The 22,347-nt window shown below is 38.5% G+C and overlaps 1 protein-coding gene across 1 annotated transcript in view; it reads right to left on the bottom strand.

Annotated features, from left to right (window-relative positions):
• Positions 1-22,347, bottom strand: part of uggt1 (UDP-glucose glycoprotein glucosyltransferase 1) — a 234,292-nt gene that overhangs the window by 192,647 nt on the left and 19,298 nt on the right. The window contains 4 exon segments of the mRNA XM_051921917.1: positions 1,895-2,007; positions 3,240-3,370; positions 10,810-10,892; positions 11,748-11,886. Coding sequence (XP_051777877.1) covers positions 1,895-2,007; positions 3,240-3,370; positions 10,810-10,892; positions 11,748-11,886 — 466 coding nt within the window.

Below are 22,347 nucleotides of genomic sequence, written 5' to 3'. Positions count from 1 at the left end.
GTTTATTCTTCAGTCTTTTTGAAAAAGATTGTCCAGCATATTTGGGCTATGACATTTAAATGATCAGTGAGTTTTAGCTAGAAAATTACAGGGATGTTATGGTGTATAGGTTGTGTAAAAATTGTAGTCTTCATCTTTCAAAGAGAGTTACTTAGAATTTCTGTCCTAGAAAAAGCAAAACTTTTTTAGGAGGAATGTTCTTCTCATATTTTCTATTAAAGAACTAAAGTTTAGCACTAATATGACTGTGCAGTTCCTTGTTAAGAATGAAAAGACTCTAAGTGCTACAGTGGTGCTGGGAAGTTTGTGAACTCTTTTGAAATTTTTGAATTTTTGCATAAATTTGACCAAAATGTGATATGATCTCCATCTAAATTATAATATTGGAAACAGGGAACAAAATAACAGAAAAAACACAAATTTTATTGTTTTACATTTATTTATCCAAAATTAAATGTCTGTTACAATAAAGTAGGGCATGACAAAAATATGGAAAAAAATTTTAATCACAATAACTTTTTTCATAGCAGTTGATATCGATGTATATCATGATATAAATCAAATCACTGTTTCTATCAAGCTTAAAGGTTCCTTTTAACTCTTAAGTGACATATGAAGATGTCATAAGATTAATTTTATTAATAATAATAATACACTTTATTTATATACTGCCTTTCCCATGCTCAAGGTGCTTCACAGAGTCTCAGGAAGAAACAGCAGGTATATGTAACATTGGATACAAATGTTTCCTGAAATGTTACAGCAGGAATGACTTCAACCAAATGTTTATAGTAACAGTTATTCAGTCCCAAACATCACCTTGGAAAATCTGATTACATTTTAAGTGAAATTATGCAAAAAGTTAAAAAAAAATAAAAAAATCTAACAAGGTTCGCAAATTAAATTCCTGAAAATTTAGGCATACAATGTACTATCTCAAATACATATCAAGATATCTTAAAATAGATAGATATTCCATGGAGAGTAAAAGCAATTTTTGCAGGAAGTCATTTTGAAATATCTTGAATTGCACTTCAGATATCTTAAGTCTGTATTTATTTTGCTATCTCATAATGCACTGGAACTTACTTATGGAACTGTACTATAAATATCTTGAAATTAATATTTGAGAAATGTTAAAATCAACAGAGGATCATTTCAAGATATCTTGAAATCTATTTGTGATATCAATGCATTTTCAGGTTATCTCTTTTATTTAATTTTGGCTTGCCATATATCATGACCTGGAATGCTCCCTTTAACAGTGCATTTAGTGAAAAGAAAAAAATACTGTTTGATAATTCACTCAAGTGTAAATTGCAAATACTGTATATGGATTTGGTCCAAAGTTTCCAGTGTATGGAATTATGTAAATTAGTGATCAAACTGCATATAAATTGATAAATTTTAGATATCTAGAAGTTGTTTTTATAAAGACTGAAAGAGAAATGTGCTGTACATACAAAACAGTTGCCTGCTTTGGCCTATTTTCACTTCATTTTTCAATTCTGGAGGAATTTCAAACAGACACAAAAAAGGACACCTTATACAACTGTATACTACCTTCCATCAGAGTATGCATTTATTTATTAATATGCATCATTTGCTATATTAAAAAAATGTTTTTAAACTTTCAGCTAAGAAGCTTTTAAGAAAACTGATTGTAAAACTAAAGCTAATTTTAGTTTTGTATATTTCTATAATTGCATTGCTTGTAAGACTAGGTAATTTACTTAATGTCACACAATAAGTACAAGGCCTCCAAAATTAATGCTATCAAGCAAAAAAAAAACAATTAGATTCTGTAAATTAAAGCTAAATTTTTGGAAGGACTACCTGTTATATGTTTATTTAAATTAGTTTAATAGAAATGGTAACCACATGTTTACTTTACCTCTCTGATGCAGACTCCAGCAGATTTGTTAGACTTTTTGGATCGCATGTCCTCTCTCCATGAATGCTAAAGAAAGCACTGCAACCTGGAGGTGGGGGTTCATTTGCTGCGATCTATAAAAGAAAAAACTTTAACCATTAGTAAGTTTATATATACACATACATATATACATACATATATTATATATACTATACACACAAACACACACACGCACACACACACACAGATATGCATACATACATGCATAAATACTATTTTTCCATTTTCCACTCAAATTTCTGAACCAATTAACCCTATTTGTTGGTCAGAAACCAACAGTGCACTAAACTAAATTACTACAGTTCCAGTTCACAAATACATTTGCATTCCAGAACAACTTGGCCTACCTAAATTATCCTGACTTGCCTCTCTTATCCTACCTTCCACATTATTTTAGTGTAAAGAACCAAGATGATTAGGACTGAAGAGATTGTTGGGTTGAATGGCCTGTTCTCATCAAAACTGTTCTAACGTTGGAGAAGAAAAGACAGGATACAGAGAAAACTTCATGTTTCCTCGGATAACATGTGAACCTAACATTGACTGATCAATCTAATATTCAAAACTCGGCTCCTGGAAAAGTGAATGAGCAGCATAAACTGACTGCAACTCCCTGGGGAAAGTGGAGGGCTCTCTTTTAAGCTTGACCTAGGAATACTTCTAGCGTCCAAATCATTGTCTTTAGGATGCACTTTTAGGTCAGGTGGAACCACCCTAGAGCATGGAATTCAACTACTATGTGGTTCCAGATAGTTCCCCGTGGCGACCCACAAGGAACCACAACTGAAATGTTGTCCTGTCAGAAGCCTGCCACCCAGTGTATGAGGGGAGGTGCTGTGAATGGGAGGCAGCCTCCCACTGCGTCACATTTCTTTTGGCCTACCAACCGGGAAAGAGACTGCTAACCATCCCAGTCAGTAACCCCCCTCCACTGAGGTTGTCAATCCATTATGCTGGCTTCCCAACCAGGTAAGGAAGTTACATTCCTTACTGCCTGCTGGGATGTCAGTCTCAGTGCTCAACCTGCTCCTGGCTGGGAATGGGACTGTCACAACTCTTTTCCTGACCATCCGTTATACTGGCTTCCTGGCCAGGTAGGGGAAGAAGGTTCATCCTGGGTAAGATGCCAGTCCATCCATTAAAATATGTACTCTACAATAATCTTCTTGGGAAGAACCTAGATTGCACTGAAAAGTAGCACTTCATTTGTGACAGATTCTGAAGGTTCAGCGCTCCCAGAGTGTTTGGTCAAATTATAACCTAAACAACGTAATAAAAGTATCACAAAATTCTTACATAACCTTACCTGTTGAAAGGACTGCACTGTTGTAGAATATGAACGCAAAGACAGAGCAAATTTCAGCAAGTTAAGCTGCAGAGCAGTGAGGAATTGGCTAGCTCTCTTCAGGATGAGATGATAGTAAGACTGATCAGTGCCTGAATAAAAAAAAAATAAAATTAAAAAAAAATTTAAAAAAAAGCTAAAAAAACTGCTGTCCAACACTAAGTGCCATAAACAGATTTACAGAATTAACTAATCATTCCACAAGGATAAATGAAAACTTTACAGAAAAAATTTTAAAAAATGAATATAGAGTATATAAAATCCTGACAACATATATAGTAAAGCCTGACAAAGGTACACAAGTTGTTTTTTGTACAGCTCCACCACAATAAAACCATATAGCATAACCCAGCTTCTGACTAGCCCCATAGACAGTGCCTTCTGCTTTACATATGGGCTTACATTTAATTGAAAAAATAAAGTACAAACTTTTATGTGATACACAATATAGTCAAAAATTATTGAGTTTAGGTGTTTCATTGTGAACAAGTGCATACAATGAAGCACTCAACCATGCAACTCCCATTGACAAACATTGGCATTAGAATCAGTCTTACTGAATAACTCTTAAATGTGGCATTGTCATAGGATGCCACCTTTACATAAGTCAGTACATTAAACATCTACTGTTCTTGATCAGCCCTATTTAATAAGTGATATTACTGTGAAGAAGAAGCACTTGGGAGCAATGGCAGCTCAGATAGAAAGTGGTAGGCAATACACACAGAATGAAGTCGCCAATTGCTGAAGCGCTTTGCACTTAAAAACTACCTTTGTTGCACCAACCACAACAGAGTTTAAAACTACCCCTAGAAGCAACATCAGCACAAGCATCTGTGCATCAGGAGCTTCATGAAATAGGTTTCTATGGCTGAGCAGCTACACATAAACCTAAGATCGGTATGTGAGTCAGCTGGAGTGGTGTAAAGCGCATCACTATTGGACTCGGGAGAAGTGGAAATATTTTCTCTGAAGTAATGAATCATGTTTCACTATCTGGTGGTCTGATTGACTGAATCTAGGGCTGGGCTAGGCTAGGCAATGTACAAAGTCCCTTGGTTTCAGAGAAGAGTACTGTTAGTGCTGCTGCATAAAAAGGCATTTTAGGCGATTGAGCGCATCCAAATTTGTGGCAACAATTTGGAGATGGCCCTTTTCTGTTCCAGCATGACTGTTCCCCAGTGCACAAAGCCAAGTTTGGTGTGGAGGAAACAGAGTAGGTTGCACTGAGAGAGCCCTTACCTCAACCATACTGAACTCCTTTGAGAACAGTGATTTAGAGTCACAGCTTTTCTTCCAAAATCAGTACCTGACCTCACAAATGCTCTTTTGGCTGACTAGGCATAAGTCCCCATGGACACACTCAAACATTTTGTGGCGTCTCTCCAGAAGAGATGAAGCTATTAAAACCTCAATTGAAGATGTGAGTTCCAAAATCTGATAATTACACCTTTTGGTAAAATTTAGTGAACATGTGATTGTGACTTTTCATGCAGTTGGTCATGCGCCGAAAATATGTTTGAGCTTCAAAACCTGCTAATTGCAACAGTGTAGCGCTATAGTTTTAGGGATTTAGTTTCAAAATCTGCTTACGGACCAAGATTTTCCCATTTATCTCCAAAATTTATCTTTTGTACTTAGCTGATTTTGGAACTGAGCTCTTCAATTGTTAGGGGGTGGTGTGGTAAAGTGAGGTCTGGGGCTGTTTGGCATCTTTTAAATAAATAATCACTGCACTCATGTCTTTGTGGAGGAGGGAGCGTGGTTTTGTGGCAGGAGTAGTTCCTCTATGCGATGCAGAAGCAGACGGTCCTGCATGTTGGCCCTAATTGGCACCAGGAGCTGCCACTTGCCACAGCTGTGCCATGTCGCCGCTTTAAAAAGGGAAGCGCGAGTGCAGGAAGGAAAAAGGAGAGAGTAAAAACTAGACTGGAGATAAAATAGACTGGCCAGTGATTGTGAAAGAGAGAAGGAGGTTGAAAAGGAAATGGAAGAGAGACGAAAATGGAGCGAGAGAGAGTGACTGAGCTTATCGAGTGAGGCAGATGGTCTGGAGAAAGCCTCAGGGCCACGGAAACCAGAGGTAGTGATGGGGGCACTCCTACTGAGCACTTTCTTGGGGAGTAGGGGAGGTCTGAGTGATGGCATCTCCCCACAAGGGCCAAAAGTGGGTGGTGGGAGAGACATGTGGGGCTTGTTGAATTGCCCCACAGGCACTGAAGGAAGGGTGTCAGGGAACAGAGCACAGTTAAGAAAGTTGACTGCCCCGTCAGCATCTCCTTATACTGCAACGTCCTAATGGGATAAGTGGAGGAGATGCCAGTTTTTAAAGGGAAGCATTGGGGCCCGCCGTTATTATAGTCTGTCCCTGACTTTCAACGTCATTGTTTCAATGGATTTAGTTATTAGAATATTTTAGCCTCTGCTGTGCACTTTGTTTTTATGGATTATTTATTTATTGACATTTTGAAGCACTGCACTTTTTGGACAAGTTGTTTGGTGAATTGTTTTTCATAAAAGCACTTTTCACCATCCCATTGCTTGGTGAGTTTGTCTTCCATCTGCTCAACTCATCCCGGTCATGACTCGATTGTGACGGGTTCAAGAGGCTCCCAAAAACGAGGAGGGAGCAAGGAGCTGACCCAGACCATCACAGGTGGAAGGCTATCCAAAATGTTTGGCTTAAGTTAAAACATTTAACGACAATACAACCAAATATTAATAAAGAGTATGTAAACTTATGACCCATTGGAATTGTGATATAGTCAAAAATCAAAAGTGAAATAATCTGTCTGTGAACACAAAGTACCGTATTTTTTGCTACATAATGGAAATGTCTGTGTGTCTTATGGAGCAAATATTGTGTCACAGACCGTGATGTGTATTACCTGACAAAAGTCGATATCCAGGGGTAGAGGGCGACAATCAGCTGTTAATGGCGGCAAAACTCACGTTACAGGCATTCCCTCTATGCTTGGAGGAATGTTAGACTCATTGACTTGGCATCTAATCCTTGCGTGTGCGTGAGTTACAAAATGTAAACAAAGGCAAGATGGCATTGACACCTCATGAGGAAGCGAAGCGAGTGCAGAAAACAAAATACTCAGCAGACGATGTTTTGCACATTATCGCTGAGTCGGACTCTGATTTTTCAGAATCTGATTTTGTTGAGAGTGATCAGGAGATCGAGCAAGAGAGTGAGGAACTGGCATCAGCTGATCAGACACCAGCCGATGCTGCCCCAGCTGATCGGCTGCCAGCTGAGTGCATTCGCGCAGCCAATGTACCTACGGCAAGGTTCATGTGGGAAGAATACCCAGACATTGATCAATGGGAGCCAAACTGGCTACCGGACTTCACAAAACAGCATGACTTGCTGTTGGACTACTTCAGGCTGTTCTTTCCTGAGGCTGCCTTTCAGCTACTGTCAGATGAGACAAATAGGTATGCAGAGCAATTTTTTGAATAGCGGGCTGCACTTGCACCGCATTCTCGTTTCTCAAAGTGGAAACCCACAACAAAAGATGAGATGAAGGGCTTTGTGGCATTACAAATAGAGATTGGACTAGACTGGTGATATAACTTCAAGGAACATTGGTCCAAACGTGCTTTGTCCCCTGGTGGCTTTGGACAAGTTATGCCTCGTGATAGGTACATGCTCCTGCAAAGTGATTGTGAGCAACTGAGCTTCATAAATTCTGACACTAGCGATGAGGAGTTCTTGGGGTTTCCAGAAAACTAGAAGAGTGCTTGAACCTTAAAGTCCCTCCTCATTTGTTAATGACAGTGATGATGGTTCTTAATACCGCTGTTGACTTTACATGGTTGAAATACTATTCTGCTATATATTTTATTAAATATATTAGTACACCATTTGGTTCAGAATATTTTTTTTCTTATTTTCCTCCTCTAAACCTAGGTGCGTCTTATGGTCAGGTGTGTCTTATAGAGCGAAAAATATGGTACTTTTGCATTGCACAAAGCAGATGTCTTGAACAATATGTCAAATTTATAGTTTGTTAGTTTAAAATCTATGGGGAAATTATGAAGTGAGTTTTAAAGAATTCACCCAAAGTGTATGTAAACTTCTGACTTAAACTTCATATATATTTGTATGTCACTAATTTACTATATTCACTGTATTAAATAAGAGTGAAATTTTATAAGCAATCTTTATTATAACAAATAAAAACAAAACATCATCAAAACACTACATTTTTCAACTAATCTAGCACTTTAAATTTCCATTTCCAAAAAAGTTGAAACACTGTGTGAAATGTAGATAAAAAACAGAATGCAATGTTTTGCAAATCTCATAAACCCATATTTTATTCACACTAGGACATAGAAAACAAAAAATTTCTCACTTTCAACATTTGATATTTCATTAAAAATATTAGCTCATTTTGAATTTGATGGCAGCAGCAAATCTCAAAAAAGTTTGGATGGGGCAACAAAAGGCTAAAAAAGTAAGTGGTAAAAAAGAAACAGCTGTAGGAATATCCTGCAACTAATTAGATGAATTGGCAACACTTGAGTAACATGATTGGATATAAAAAGAGCATCTTAGAGATGCAGAGTCTCTCAGAAGAAAAGATGGGCAGAGGTTAGTCAATTTGTAAAAAACTGAATGGTGGAGCAATTTCAGAATAACGTTCTTCGATGTAAAATTGTGAAGACTTGAATATCTCATCATGTACAGTGCATAATATCAAAAGTCAGAGAATCTGGAGAAATCTCTCTGTGCATGGGTCAAGGTCAAAAATCAGTATTGGATACCCGTGATCTTCGGGCCCTCAGGCAGCACTACATTAAAAATAGACATGATTCTGTCATGGAAATCACTGCCTGGGTTCAGGAAAACTTCCAGAAATCAATGTCTGTGAACACAGCTTGCGGTGCCATCCACAAATGAAGGTTAAAGCTCAATCATGCAAAGAAGACTAAATATGTGAACATGATCCAGAAACGCCACCATCTCTGGGTCAAACTCATTTAAAATGGACTGAGGCAAAGTGGAAAACTGTTCTATGGTCAGATGAATTGTTGAAATTCTTTTTGGAAAACATGGAAAAGGAGAGGAACCATCCAGCTTGTTACATGCGCTCTGTTCAAAAACCTGAATCTCTGATGGTATGGGAGTACATTAGTATCTATGGAGCTGGCAGCTTACATATCTGCAAAGGCACCATCAGTGCTGAAAGGTATATAAAGGTTTTAGAGCATTACATGCTCCCATCCAGATGACTTCTTTATCACAGAAGGCCTTGCATTTTCAGCAAGACAATGCTAAGCCGCATGCTGCATCTATTACAACAGCATGGCTTCATAGCAGAAGAGTCTGGGTGCTGAACTGGCCTGCCTGCAGTCGAAATCAAAAACATTTGGCACAATCATGAAATACCTGCCTGCAGTCGAAATCAAAAACATTTGGCACAATCACGAAATAAAAAAAAATACTGCAAAGAAGACCAAGGACTGTTGAGCAGCCAGAATCCAATATCAGGCAATAATGGGACAACATTCCTCTCCCTAAATTTCGGAAACTGGTCTCCTCAGTTAACAGACATTCACAAATTGTTGGTAGAAGAGGGGATGCTACACAGTGGTAAACATGGCCCTGTCCCAACTTTTCTGAGATGTGTTGCTGCCATCAAATTCAAAACGACCCTCTTCTTTTCTTAAAATGGTATATTTTCTTTAGTTTAAACATTTGATAAGTTTTCTATTTTCTGTTGAGAATAAAATATGAGGTTTATGAGATTCACAAATCATTGCATTCTGTTTTTACCAGCAAACCCGCGATTCTCGAAAGAATCGGAAATCCAAGAATGGCAATCACTTTCTGTTCCCTCCGATATTTGGAGGGAAGAAAAATCATGGAGGGTGGGTGTGTCCCGGGAAAGTTTTCATTTAATTAAATAAACATATTTGTACTAAAGTGATTTCTTTTTGGAGCCGTGACTCATCTGGTTCTGGTGTTTCAGAAACGCGTTGTAGGCACCTTCGTTTATTGTTTTTATCCATGCAGTCTCGTTTTTGTTTTTCTATGGCTGTGTCGTTAGCTAGAAGTTGTTTGCTGACGGCGGCGGATTCGGTGCTCAAGTGACGATGGCGGCGGACCCGGGCTTGGAGGGGTACATTACTAAACGAAGGTGGTATATGCAGTGGTTTGGGCAGTCGCGTTTGGGCGGCGGTGGTAGTGTGTACGGCTTGCTTGTGGCCTCTGCCATCTGTGCATATATACAACCTGGCGTGCACGCTTTACCTCAAGTTATGTTTACAGGTCGTGTTGTTTGGGCGCCACCTACTGACTCTAGGAAGCCGCTGGGTTTTACTCAGGGGCGCTTTCGGTGCTTCTTCATTGCATACAGTATATACAAACATCACTAAACGAAGGTTGTATATGCAGTGGTGTTCGCGCTCGGGCGGCGGTTGTATTGTGACGTGAAGTTTAGTTTACAGGTTGTGTTGTTTGGGCGCCACCCACTGACTCTTGGAAGCCGCTGGGTTTGACTCTGGGGCGCAGTGCGCGTGCGCTTCGGTGCGTCTGGCATCCGTGCATATATACAACCTTCGTTTAGTAATATAGACTTACATTTTATGCAGTGTCACAATATTTTTGGAATTGGGGTTATAATTTTTAAGTGATTCCGTGTACAATGATGGTTGCACTGTACTGTGACAAAGAGAACACTGGATATGCAGTGTTTAAGACAGTGCATTTTTCATTGTACTGTTAATTAGAAGTAATAATCACAATTATAATATCAAAGGTAATTATCTTCAATTATTAAGTTTGTCACAACTGTGAACCCCTATAAAAACTCATGCAGGCATTGCATGTAAGGGATATGCAACAAAGTACGAAATATGACTGCCCAAACATTATCCATCCATCCATCCATTTTCCAACCCGCTGAATCCGAACACAGGGTCACGGGGGTCTGCTGGAGCCAATCCCAGCCAACACAGGGCACAAGGCAGGAAACAATCCTGGGCAGGGTGCCAACCCACCGCAGGCCCAAACATTATGGTGCCCTGAAATGGTATGACAGAAATATATGCAAATATTCTTAAATTAAAAGTCTGCAATGTGCACTTTAATAATGTCTGAATTGTTTGATTTGTAATTTTAAACTGTTAAGCAGAGGGGTAAATCAAGGAAAAATGTGTCTTTGTCCCAAATATTACAGAGGGCACTGTATATGGTATGGGTATGCGTCCGCTGGTTCTAAGCAATTAAGGTCTCTCTATATATTGGTGCAACAAGATAGCTGTCAGGGTGAAAAGAATAATAAGACAAACTAAGCATTCTTCTTAATGCCTTTAAAATGTGCATGTCTGTTAAACATAAATTTTCTGAAAATTTGTATAGCACTGCAGTATTACTTATATAGTTAATCAGTCAACCCTTTCAATTCATTTTTTAAATACATTTAAAGAGACTTAAATGACTAAATAAAGAGCACTAATTAAATAGAAATTGCCGTGCTGATCTGTCAGATTAAAAAATAAAATGGGACAGTACCTTCATGATCATCAGGTCCAATATATTGATTAACTTCTACAAAATCCCAAAAAAACTCTTGTCTTTCTTCTGCTAAATATTCACTGAAAAGAAATTTTATATTGTTATAAAATTACAACCAATACACACATACATTGGTGAGAATATACATTATAAAATATAACAAGGGGGCTATAAACTACAAGGCTGCTGATGTGATTAATTGAAGTATGTAGAGAAAGTGCATTTATATGCCACTGCTTTAACAGCAGAATGATTTTTAAACAGGATGCTCTGTTTTTCCAATTTAAGTGGTTTGGATAAAAAACAAAACAAAATGTAACATAAAATAACTAGCACTAGCCGTACTTTCACTGACTTCAAAATCTCAACAGATCTCTTTACAGTTAGTAGAATTTGCAAAACTAAAAAACTAAAACAAATACTTTTTCAACTTTTACATTAACTTTCTTTAATTCACACTATATTCTTATGCTCCCCAAAAAAACATTTTTTAAAAATGTTGAGGAAAAAAAAACACCAAACAAGCTGCTGTCTGAAGGCATGTAAAAGTTCATGGCCATGCAATGTGCACAATAAACACATGAGAAACATCTTTCTTCATTAATCAAGATCATTGAGGTGGCTTCTTAAAAAAATGCATTGTCTGCAACTAATCTAAAATAAAATTATGAGGTGTCAATGAATTTAACCTTTTTTCATATTTAACGGCATAGGTTGAGCGATGGCTGATCTACAGCTCACAATTTGCCACTAAGAAAGAGAAAGATAAACATAGGGTTGAAAGAAAAAATTGACGTTGATCCATTACTTTTTGTGGTAAGAAGAAAGTAGTGAGGGCATATGCAAAGAAAGGCAGAGAATGACTGGGTGAAGAAGCACAAAAAGATCTTGGTGAAACGACTGTCACTAATTAAACTAATCCTTAATACCATTACCTCGCTTCTAGGAGCAGTGGAGTAGAAGCCCATTTTGATGTAAGGCTAGTTGTTATAGCCTTTGAATCTCCATTTGCAAAAGCAACACACAGACAACCAAGAAAAAGACTTGCAAAAAGCCTCATGTTGAATGGCATACCTTAAAAATAAAAAGACATAAAAAGTACTTAATGTAATAAACTAGTGGGGTTAAAATTTATATTAGTCTCATATTAAATTAAGATATTCAAATTTTTGTCATCAAAGCCTTATCCAGATAAATGACAATATTATGCTATCGTTAAAGGGTAAAACCAGGAAAAAGATATCACATAATCTAAGGAAAATTTCTTTTAGCACTTGCATTTCATATAAACCTTAAGCAAGTCTAGGGTAAAGTAAATTAAAATTATTAATAAATTTGTAATAAAGACACAAAACAGAATGGATCATTCTCTACAGAGACATGTGTTCTGTTTGCTTTAAGCACTTCTTGAAATTAAATCAAATCAGCAGTTACTGAAAATGGACGGAGACAAAATCAGATTATGTGAGAGTAGGAAACTAACAACCTATTTCAGTATGATTTATTAAAACTACATTTTAATACCCTAAGTTCTTGTCTATAAGCCGGACTCATGTATTAGCCGGAGACCAAAAATCATACGAATTTTTAAAATAAAATCGTATCATAGATAAGCCGGACTCATGGATAAGCCGAACGTACTATAACCTATAACTAATAGAAGGGAGGGAGGTCAGTGGTCTCACTCGCGCCCATTTAATTTCTTTAAGGGGGGAGAGAGTGTGAGATATTGCCGTCTCTCTCACTCCCCGCATGGCGCGGTTGGAGCGGCCGGAGCGCGTTCTTTCTGCTCTGGGCGTCGCCGAGTCAACACGAGCGCGTAGCGGTCATTTAAATTGTGATTTTATATGTAAGCATATTTAAATATATATCGCGGATTTCTGCGGACAATGGGTCTTTTAATTTCTGGTACATGCTTCCTCAGTTGGTTTGCCCAGTTGATTTCATACAAGGGACGCTATTGGCAGATGGCTGAGAAGCTACCCGACTTACTGTTCTCTCTCTCTTGCGCTGACTATCTGTGATCCTGACGTATGGGGATTGAGCAGGGGGGCTGTTTGCACACCTAGACGATACGGACGCTCGTCTAAAAATGCTGAAAGATTATCTTCACGTTGCTATCTTTTGTAAAGCTGATTCCTGAAAAGACATGCTGCACAGTGCTTCGCATACTTAAAAGCTCGAAGGGCACGTATTGATTTTTGACTGAAAAACAAACTCTCCCTCTCTCTCTGTCTGCTCCTGACGGAGGGGGTGTGAGCTGCCGCCTTCAACAGCTTTGTGCCGCGGTGCTTCGCATACTTAAAAGCCAAACAGACATATTGATTTGTTTGCTTCACTCCTTTGAAGAGGAAGATATGTTTGCATTCTTTTAATTGTGAGACGGAACTGTCATCTCTGTCTTGTCATGGAGCACAGTTTAAACTTTTGAAAAAGAGACAAATGTTTGTTTGCAGTGTTTGAATAACGTTCCTGTCTCTCTACAACCTCCTGTGTTTCTGCGCAAATCTGTGACCCAAGCATGACAATATAAAAATAACCATATAAACATATGGTTTCTACTTCGCGGATATTCTTATTTCGCGGGTGGCTCTGGAACGCAACCCCCGCGATGGATGTATAAGCCGGACTTATGTATAAGCCGATATTCTATTTTTTCATTTTCACAACTTTTTTCCTTAGATAAGCCGCGGCTTATTGACAAGAACTTAGGGTAATCTGTTTGATCAAATCAATGGATCAATAATGTTTGAATAGGTACTATTGATAATTGATCACAAATCCCAGCTACATGTTGCTAGGTTGATTAATTATCATGAAAGTGTAGGTGTGTGTACATGTGTATGTATAGGTACTACGATACACTGACAAACAATGCTTCTGGAATAGGTTTCAGACATTCTGAGAGTGTTGAGATACATTTTGATACGAGTACTGTAACAAACCAGTCCAGAGGGAGAAAAAAGCTTTATAATAATACTTTGTATTTAAACATGTGTATTTACATTTTATTATCAAAACTTTACTTTCAATAAGAAGAAATGTATTGATTTTGCAGGTTTGTATGGTTTCAAAAATATATATAATTCTCTCTTTAACACTAGAATTACCAGAGCCTACAAAAAAAAACTCATAAATCTGTCCTACCTCTCCATCAGCCTCTTTTGTCTTGTAAATGTGTCAATAAGCCCAAGCAGCCTGCTATACCATCCCCCCACCACCAAAGAACAGGCAAGAAGTTCTCCCAGTTCCTGCCTTGATTATCTGGGAGTGAGCTACCTAGAATTGTAAGGGGAAATAATTTCATGTGTGTTCTTTGTCTACAACAATCTACAGTGCATCTGGAAAGTGTTCACAGCACGTCGCTTTTTCCACATTTTGTTATGTTACAGCCTTATTCCAAAATTAATTAAATTCATTTTTTTCCTCAGAATTCTACACACAACACCCCATAATGACAGCATGAAAAAAGTTTACTTGAGGTTTTTGCAAATTTATTAAAAATAAAAAACATTGAGAAAGCACATGCACATACAGTGGTGTGAAAAACTTTTTGCCCCCTTCCTGATTTCTTATTCTTTTGCATGTTTGTCACACAAAATGTTTCTGATCATCAAACACATTTAACCATTAGTCAAATATAACACAAGTAAACACAAAATGCAGTTTGTAAATGGTGGTTTTTATTATTTAGGGAGAAAAAAAAATCCAAACCTACATGGCCCTGTGTGAAAAAGTAATTGCCCCCTGAACCTAATAACTGGTTGGGCCACCCTTTGCAGCAATAACTGCAATCAAGCGTTTGCAATAACTTGCAATGAGTCTATTACAGCGCTCTGGAGGAATTTTGGCCCACTCATCTTTGCAAAATTGTTGTAATTCAGCTTTATTTGAGGGTTTTCTAGCATGAACCGCCTTTTTAAGGTCATGCCATAGCATCTCAATTGGATTCAGGTCAGGACTTTGACTAGGCCACTCCAAAGTCTTCATTTTGTTTTTCTTCAGCCATTCAGAGGTGGATTTGCTGGTGTGTTTTGGGTCATTGTCCTGTTGCAACACCCAAGATCGCTTCAGCTTGAGTTGACGAACAGATGGCCGGACATTCTCCTTCAGGATTTTTTGGTAGACAGTAGAATTCATGGTTCCATCTATCACAGCAAGCCTTCCAGGTCCTGAAGCAGCAAAACAACCCCAGACCATCACACTACCACCACCATATTTTACTGTTGGTATGATGTTCTTTTTCTGAAATGCTGTGTTCCTTTTACGCCAGATGTAACGGGACATTTGCCTTCCAAAAACTTCAACTTTTGACTCATCAGTCCACAAGGTATTTTCCCAAAAGTCTTGGCAATCATTGAGATGTTTCTTAGCAAAATTGAGACGAGCCCTAATGTTCTTTTTGCTTAACAGTGGTTTGCGTCTTGGAAATCTGCCATGCAGGCCGTTTTTGCCCAGTCTCTTTCTTATGGTGGAGTCGTGAACACTGACCTTAATTGAGGCAAGTGAGGCCTGCAGTTCTTTAGACGTTGTCCTGGGGTCTTTTGTGACCTCTCGGATGAGTCGTCTCTGCGCTCTTGGGGTAATTTTGGTCGGCCGGCCACTCCTGGGAAGGTTCACCACTGTTCCATGTTTTTGCCATTTGTGGATAATGGCTCTCACTGTGGTTCGCTGGAGTCCCAAAGCTTTAGAAATGGCTTTATAACCTTTACCAGACTGATAGATCTCAATTACTTCTGTTCTCATTTGTTCCTGAATTTCTTTGGATCTTGGCATGATGTCTAGCTTTTGAGGTGCTTTTGGTCTACTTCTCTGTGTCAGGCAGCTCCTATTTAAGTGATTTCTTGATTGAAACAGGTGTGGCAGTAATCAGGCCTGGGGGTGGCTATGGAAATTGAACTCAGGTGTGATACACCACAGTTAGGTTATTTTTTAACAAGGGGGCAATTACTTTTTCACACAGGGCCATGTAGGTTTGGATTTTTTTTCTCCCTAAATAATAAAAACCATCATTTAAAAACTGCATTTTGTGTTTACTTGTGTTATATTTGACTAATGGTTAAATGTGTTTGATGATCAGAAACATTTTGTGTGACAAACATGCAAAAGAATAAGAAATCAGGAAGGGGGCAAATAGTTTTTCACACCACTGTAAGTATTCACAGCCTTTGCCATGAAACTCAAAATTGAGCTCAGGTGCATCCCGTTTCCCTAAAGTGTAAAGATGTCAGTTTTGGTAAATTCAAGTCCTTTGAGTATCTCACCATTGTTATTCATGGAGATTCTCATGTTCTAGTATTATCCGTGTATAGACCTCCTAAATTTAATGCATCTTTCTTTGAGGAATTCTCTGACTTAATGTCAATTTTAATTACGAACTATGACACACTCTTAATAGTCGGCCACTTTAACTTTCATATAGATAATCAGTGTGACCAAAAAATAAAAAAATTCATGAACCTCCTGGACTCTTTTGATTTGAGACAGCTCGTTAATCAGCCTACACATAAAGCAGGTCATACGTTAGACTTAGTAATTACTAAAGGCCTAAAAGTTGATGTAAGGCAGATCATTGATATTGGTCTATCAGACCATTTTCTTCTACTATTTAATATAGAAATATTGATAGAAAACATTCATGAGAAGCATATTGTTAAAAAACGCTTCTTTGACTCATCAGCAGCTTTAAAACTTACAAACATTCTAAGCAATCAGTCCGTTTATAGTGCTAACTATAATAGCGATGATAATGTAAATAGTAAGGTGGAAAGATTTAATACTAAAGTGAGAGCTGCTGTTGACATAGTTGCACCTGAAAAGACAGTTAAAAAATCTTCTAGCATTGTTATACCATGGAAGACCCAAAGACTGTCTGATCTAAAGAAAACATGCTGTAGAGCTGAGTGTAAATGGAGGAAAACTAAACTAACTATCCACTATGAAATATTAAAGGTTAAAATAACAGAATACAATAACACAGTCCGTCTTGAGAGGCACTGCTATTTCTCGAAGATTATAAATAACAATGCTAGTAATCCCAGAGTCTTATTCTCAACGATTGATCGTCTGCTAAACCCAGGTAACTCAAAGGAATGCCTCCAAAGTACTTCCAGTAAAACCTGTGAGGCTATTGCTGTATTTTTCAATCAAAAAATAAAGATATTAGAAATAACACAGTATATCTCCCCAACACTGAGGTTCCTCCTAAACCCACAGTACCCCAGTTACAAACAAATTAAATTCTTTCACCAGGATAGATTTACCTGACTTACATAAAATAATTTCTCAACTGAAACCCTCCACATGCGTCCTTGACCCAATACCAACAAGTTTTTTCAAAGAAGTATCAGGCGTGCTAATTGATAATATTCTTGACATAGTAAATTCGTCATTAGATATGGGGGTCTTCCCAGACTGTCTTAAGACTGCTGTAGTTAAACCCCTACTTAAGAAAAATAATCTTGACCCCTCTGCTCTTGAAAATTTTAGACCCATCTCTAACCTGCCTTTCTTAAGTAAAATTCTAGAGAAGGCAGTCATTATGCAGTTAAATGATCACCTCAATAAACATGTTATTCTTGATAAATTTCAGTCAGGTTTTAGAACAAATCACAGCACAGAAACTGCACTCGTTAAAGTAGTAAATGACCTGCAGGTAAATGCAGACAGAGGCCATTTATCTGTTCTCATCCTCTTAGATCTGAGTGCCGCATTTGACACCATTGATCACAATATTCTTAGAAATCGCCTTAGTCAATGGGTGGGCCTCTCTGGCAGTGTCTTAAATTGGTTTGAATCCTACTTGGCAGGGAGAATATTCTTCGTTAGTTGTGGTAATTACAACTCAAAGACACATGATATCCTATATGGTGTTCCACAAGGCTTAATCCTGGGTCTGCTGCTCTTCTCAATCTACATGCTTCCATTAGGTCAGATTATCTCAGGGCACAACGTGAGCTACCACAACTATGCTGATGACACACAGCTGTATTTATCAATAGCACCTGATGACCCTGATTCTCTTGATTCACTAACACAATGTCTTACTTGTATTTCTGAATGGATGAATAGTAATTTTCTAAAGCTAAATAAAGAGAAAACTGAAATTTTAGTGATTGGCAATAATGGATACAATGAGGCTATTAGAAACAAACTGGATGCATTAGGATTAAAAGTCAAGACGGAGGTAAAAAGCTTAGGGGTAACTGTTGACTGTAATCTGAGTTTTAAATTGCATATTCATCAGACCACTAGGACAGCATTTTTTCACTTAAGAAACATAGCAAAAGTTAGACCTCTTATATAATTGAAAGATGCTGAGAAATTAGTTCACGCTTTTGTTTTCAGTCGACTAGATTACTGTAACACACTCCTCTCAGGACTACCCAAAAAAGACATAAATCGTTTGCAACTAGTGCAGAATGCAGCTGCTAGAATCCTAACAAGGAAAAGAAAATCCAAGCACATTTCTCCAGTTTTGATGTCACTACACTGGTTACCTGTGTCATTCAGAACTGACTTTAAAATACTGCTTATAAAGCCTTAAATAATCTTGCCCCATCTTATATATCGGAATGTCTGACATCTTATATTTCAAATCGTAACCTTAGATCCTCAAATGAGTGTCTCCTTAGAATTCCAAGAGCAAAACTTAAAAGAAGTGGTGAGGCGGCCTTCTGCTGTTATGCCCCTAAGATCTGGAATAGCCTGCCAATAGGAATTTGCAGTGGAGCGCTTTAAAAAAACTGCCAAACACACATTATTTTAACATGGCTTTCTCATAACTTCACTTTAATTTAATCCTGATACTCTGTATATTCAATTCATTATAATAACTATTCATGGTGGCTCTAAAATCCGTACTAACCCCTACTCTCTCTTCTGTTTCTTTTTCCGGTTTCTTTGTGGTGGCGGGATCTACTCAAAGCACCATGATGTTCCAACATTGATGGATTAAAAGCCAGAAGTCTGCATGACCATCATCATCAAGTCCTTCCATGAGAACCTTAAATACAAAGAGGACTATTTCATTTTTGTTAGGTAGAATGCCCAGAGGGGACTGGGCGGTCTCGTGGCCTGGAACCCCTGCAGATTTTATTTTTTTTCTCCAGCCGTCTGGAGTTTTTTTTTTGTTTTTTCTGTCCTCCCTGGCCATCGGACCTTACTCTTATTCTATGTTAACTAATGTTATCTTATTTTAATTTCTTACTTTGTTTTTTATTTTTCTTTTCTTCATTATGTAAAGCACTTTGAGCTACTTTTTTGTATGAAAATGTGCTATATAAATAAATGTTGTTGATCATCCTTGAGATGTTTCTGCAGCTTAATTGGAGTCCACCTGCGGTAAATTCAGTTGATTGGACATGATTTGGAAAGGCACACACCTGTCTATATAAGGTCCCACAGTTGACAGTTCATGTCAGAGCACAAAGCAAGCATGAAGTCAAAGGAATTGTCTGTAGACCTCCGAGACAGAATTGTCTCTCAGCACAAATCTGGGGAAGGTTACAGAAAAATTTCTGCTGCTTTGAAGGTCCCAATGAGCACAGTGGCCTCCATCATCCGTAACTGGAAGAAGTTCGAAACCACCAGGACTCTTCCTAGAGCTGGCCAGCCATCTAAACTGAGCGATCGGGGGAGAAGGGCCTTAGTCAGCGAGGTGACCAAGAACCCGATGGTCACTCTGTCAGAGCTCCAGAGGTCCTCTGTGGAGAGAGGAGAACCTTCCAGAAGGACAACCATCTCTACAGCAATCCACCAATCAGGCCTGTATGGTAGAGTGGCCAGTCGGAAGCCACTCCTTAGTAAAAGGCACATGACAGCCCGCCTGGAGTTTGCCAAAAGGCACCTGAAGGACTCTCAGACCATGAGAAAGAAAATTCTCTGGTCTGATGAGACAAAGATTGAACTCTCTGGTGTGAATGCCAGGAGTCACGTTTGGAGGAAACCAGGCACTGCTCATCACCAGGCCAATACCATCCCTACAGTGAAGCATGGTGGTGGCAGCATCATGCTGTGGGGATGTTTTTCAGCGGTAGGAACTGGGAGACTAGTCAGGATAAAGGGAAAGATGACTGCAGCAATGTACAGAGGCATCCTGGATGAAAACCTGCTCCAGAGCGCTCTTGACCTCAGACTGGGGCAACAGTTCATCTTTCAGCAGGGCAACGACCCTAAGCACACAGCCAAGATATCAAAGGAGTGGCTTCAGGACCACTCTGTGAATGTCTTTGAGTGGCCCAGCCAGGGCCCAGACTTGAATCTGATTGAACATCTCTGGAGAGATCTTAAAATGGCTGTGCACCGACGCTTCCCATCCAACCTGATGGAGCTTGAGAGGTGCTGCAAAGAGGAATGGGCAAAACTGGCCAAGGATAGGTGTGCCAAGCTTGTGGCATCATATTCAAAAAGACTTGAGGCTATAATTGATGCCGAAGGTGCATCAACAAAGTATTGAGCAAAGGCTGTGAATACTTATGTACATGTGATTTCTCTTTTTTTTTTTATTTTTAATAAATTTGCAAAAACCTCACATAAACTTTTTTCACGTTGTCATTATGGGGTGTTGTGTGTAGAATTCTGAGGAAAAAAATGAATTTAATCCATTTTGGAATAAGGCTGTTACATAACAAAATGTGGAAAAAGTGAATACTGTGAATGCTGTGAATACTTTCCGGATGCACTGTATGTAAACTCATCGTTAGAACGGAACCTTTTTCATGTTTTAGTAATAAATGACAAAATGTAGCCATGAACTGTATAATGTGTGAAGGCTGATGGCCAAATATCAAATAAACAAACACTTTCACAAAAGGTACAAGTGCAATATGACAGCTTCCGTGGTGTAGCGGTTAGAACTGCTGATTTATAATCCAGAGGTCGCGAGTTCGAAGCCAGCTCCACCGCAAATTTGCCATTTTGAGTAGTGAGCTACTCTTATTGTTAATATTATGCAATAAAACATACATCTGACTTGTGTCTAACAGCCGGTGTAAATTTTTAGTACTTGTAAAAGTTAAGTGTTTTTTTTTTTTTTTTACTTTTATTCTCTCAGTCACGATCACGATCTTGCCCAGTCTCCACATTTTGGTGCATGGTGGTGTTTCTTTTGTACTCCAGGATATGCAGAGGAAAGAATAGTACAGAAAGGTCAGTTCTGTGTTATATGCAATCATCAGATTCAAATGTTAACAGTTCCCACACACCCAAGGGACGTCCTTCCTGCATTTACGACGTGTGTACCTGTTGCAATGTACACACTTCTCTCTATGCTGTGGTTACTATTACACTGAAGGGGCTGGGGGAAGCACCAGTCTTGGAACAGAAGCTTGTTGATGTTGCATCCTCTTTTGCTTTATTCATCGCCTTTTATTGTAAGTTCCTCTGCAAGGTAAGCCATGAACACTCTTCTTTTTCAGTGGCCCCCGTGCATGCCTTGTACAGTACATATGTGTTGATCAACGCCAAGTCAAGCGTGTTATAGCGCAAGCAACCGGCCACCTCTGTGCTCCTGCTTTAACAAGTACTATAAACTTACTCCGGCTGTTACAGACACAAATCAAATGTATGTTTTTATTGTATAATATTAACAATAAGAGTAGCTCACTACTGAAAATGGTAAATTTGAGGTGGAGCTGGCTTCGGCATAGAAAAAAGGTAAAGTTAATTTAGGAAACCATAGGAAAAAGCAAGGGGTATTTGGGTCCTAAATAACTTTTAATGTAACTGTGCTACTAGACCTTCAGTGGCCACTTTATTAGGAAAATGTACTTGTTAATAAAGAGCCTGCTTTCCAAACAGAAAATAATGTGTCTGCCAACTTAATATGATGTACAGAGTCTACAGACATGTTCAACACATTTAGTTTTTGTGCATCCAAACAAAAAAATGGGCAAGCTATGTGATCAAAGCAACCTTGACAGTGGCAAGACTGATGACCCCAAATGTCAAAATTAAAAATGTAATTATAAAGTGCCAATCACAGATAATGAAATATTATTAAAACAAAATACAGAGCAATGACAATAAAAAAAAACACCCACAAATGACAGTGCCTCCCAAATGCCAGTCCAAATAAATGCGTCCCATGTTCACACTGCGAAGATGCAGGTCAGCTCCAGCTCCTCTACCTTTCTGGGAGCCTCTCAGATACTGTCAGTACCGTAACCGAGATGAGCTTGGCAAATGAGGACACACTAAGCATGGGGATGATGAAAAAGTACAAACGTGCTTTTAACAAACAAACAATTTCAAAACAGTGTTAAGTGCAGTGGTTCCATATCCATAATAAATAATCCAATAAAATGAAGATGTTTGTTATGAATAAAAAGTTACAATAAATAAACCCAGTAAAAGCAAATGTTAAAAACACAGAATTACTGGATCCTTAATGTTCTTTTTAGTACAGGATGACCCCAGCCCCACTTCCTTCTTCGCCTCCCCAGCTCACCCATAATTCATGCAGCTGGTGGAGACTCAGCAGCCATGGTCTTCGTCACCCGACCCCAAGATTGGCTGCAGACAGACCATCCAAGG

Source organism: Erpetoichthys calabaricus, chromosome 2, assembly GCF_900747795.2.
Source record: "Erpetoichthys calabaricus chromosome 2, fErpCal1.3, whole genome shotgun sequence".
Classification (NCBI taxonomy): Eukaryota; Metazoa; Chordata; class Cladistia; order Polypteriformes; family Polypteridae; genus Erpetoichthys; species Erpetoichthys calabaricus.
The sequence above is the reverse complement of the archived record's forward strand: the minus strand, read 5'-3'. Positions and strand labels throughout refer to the sequence as shown.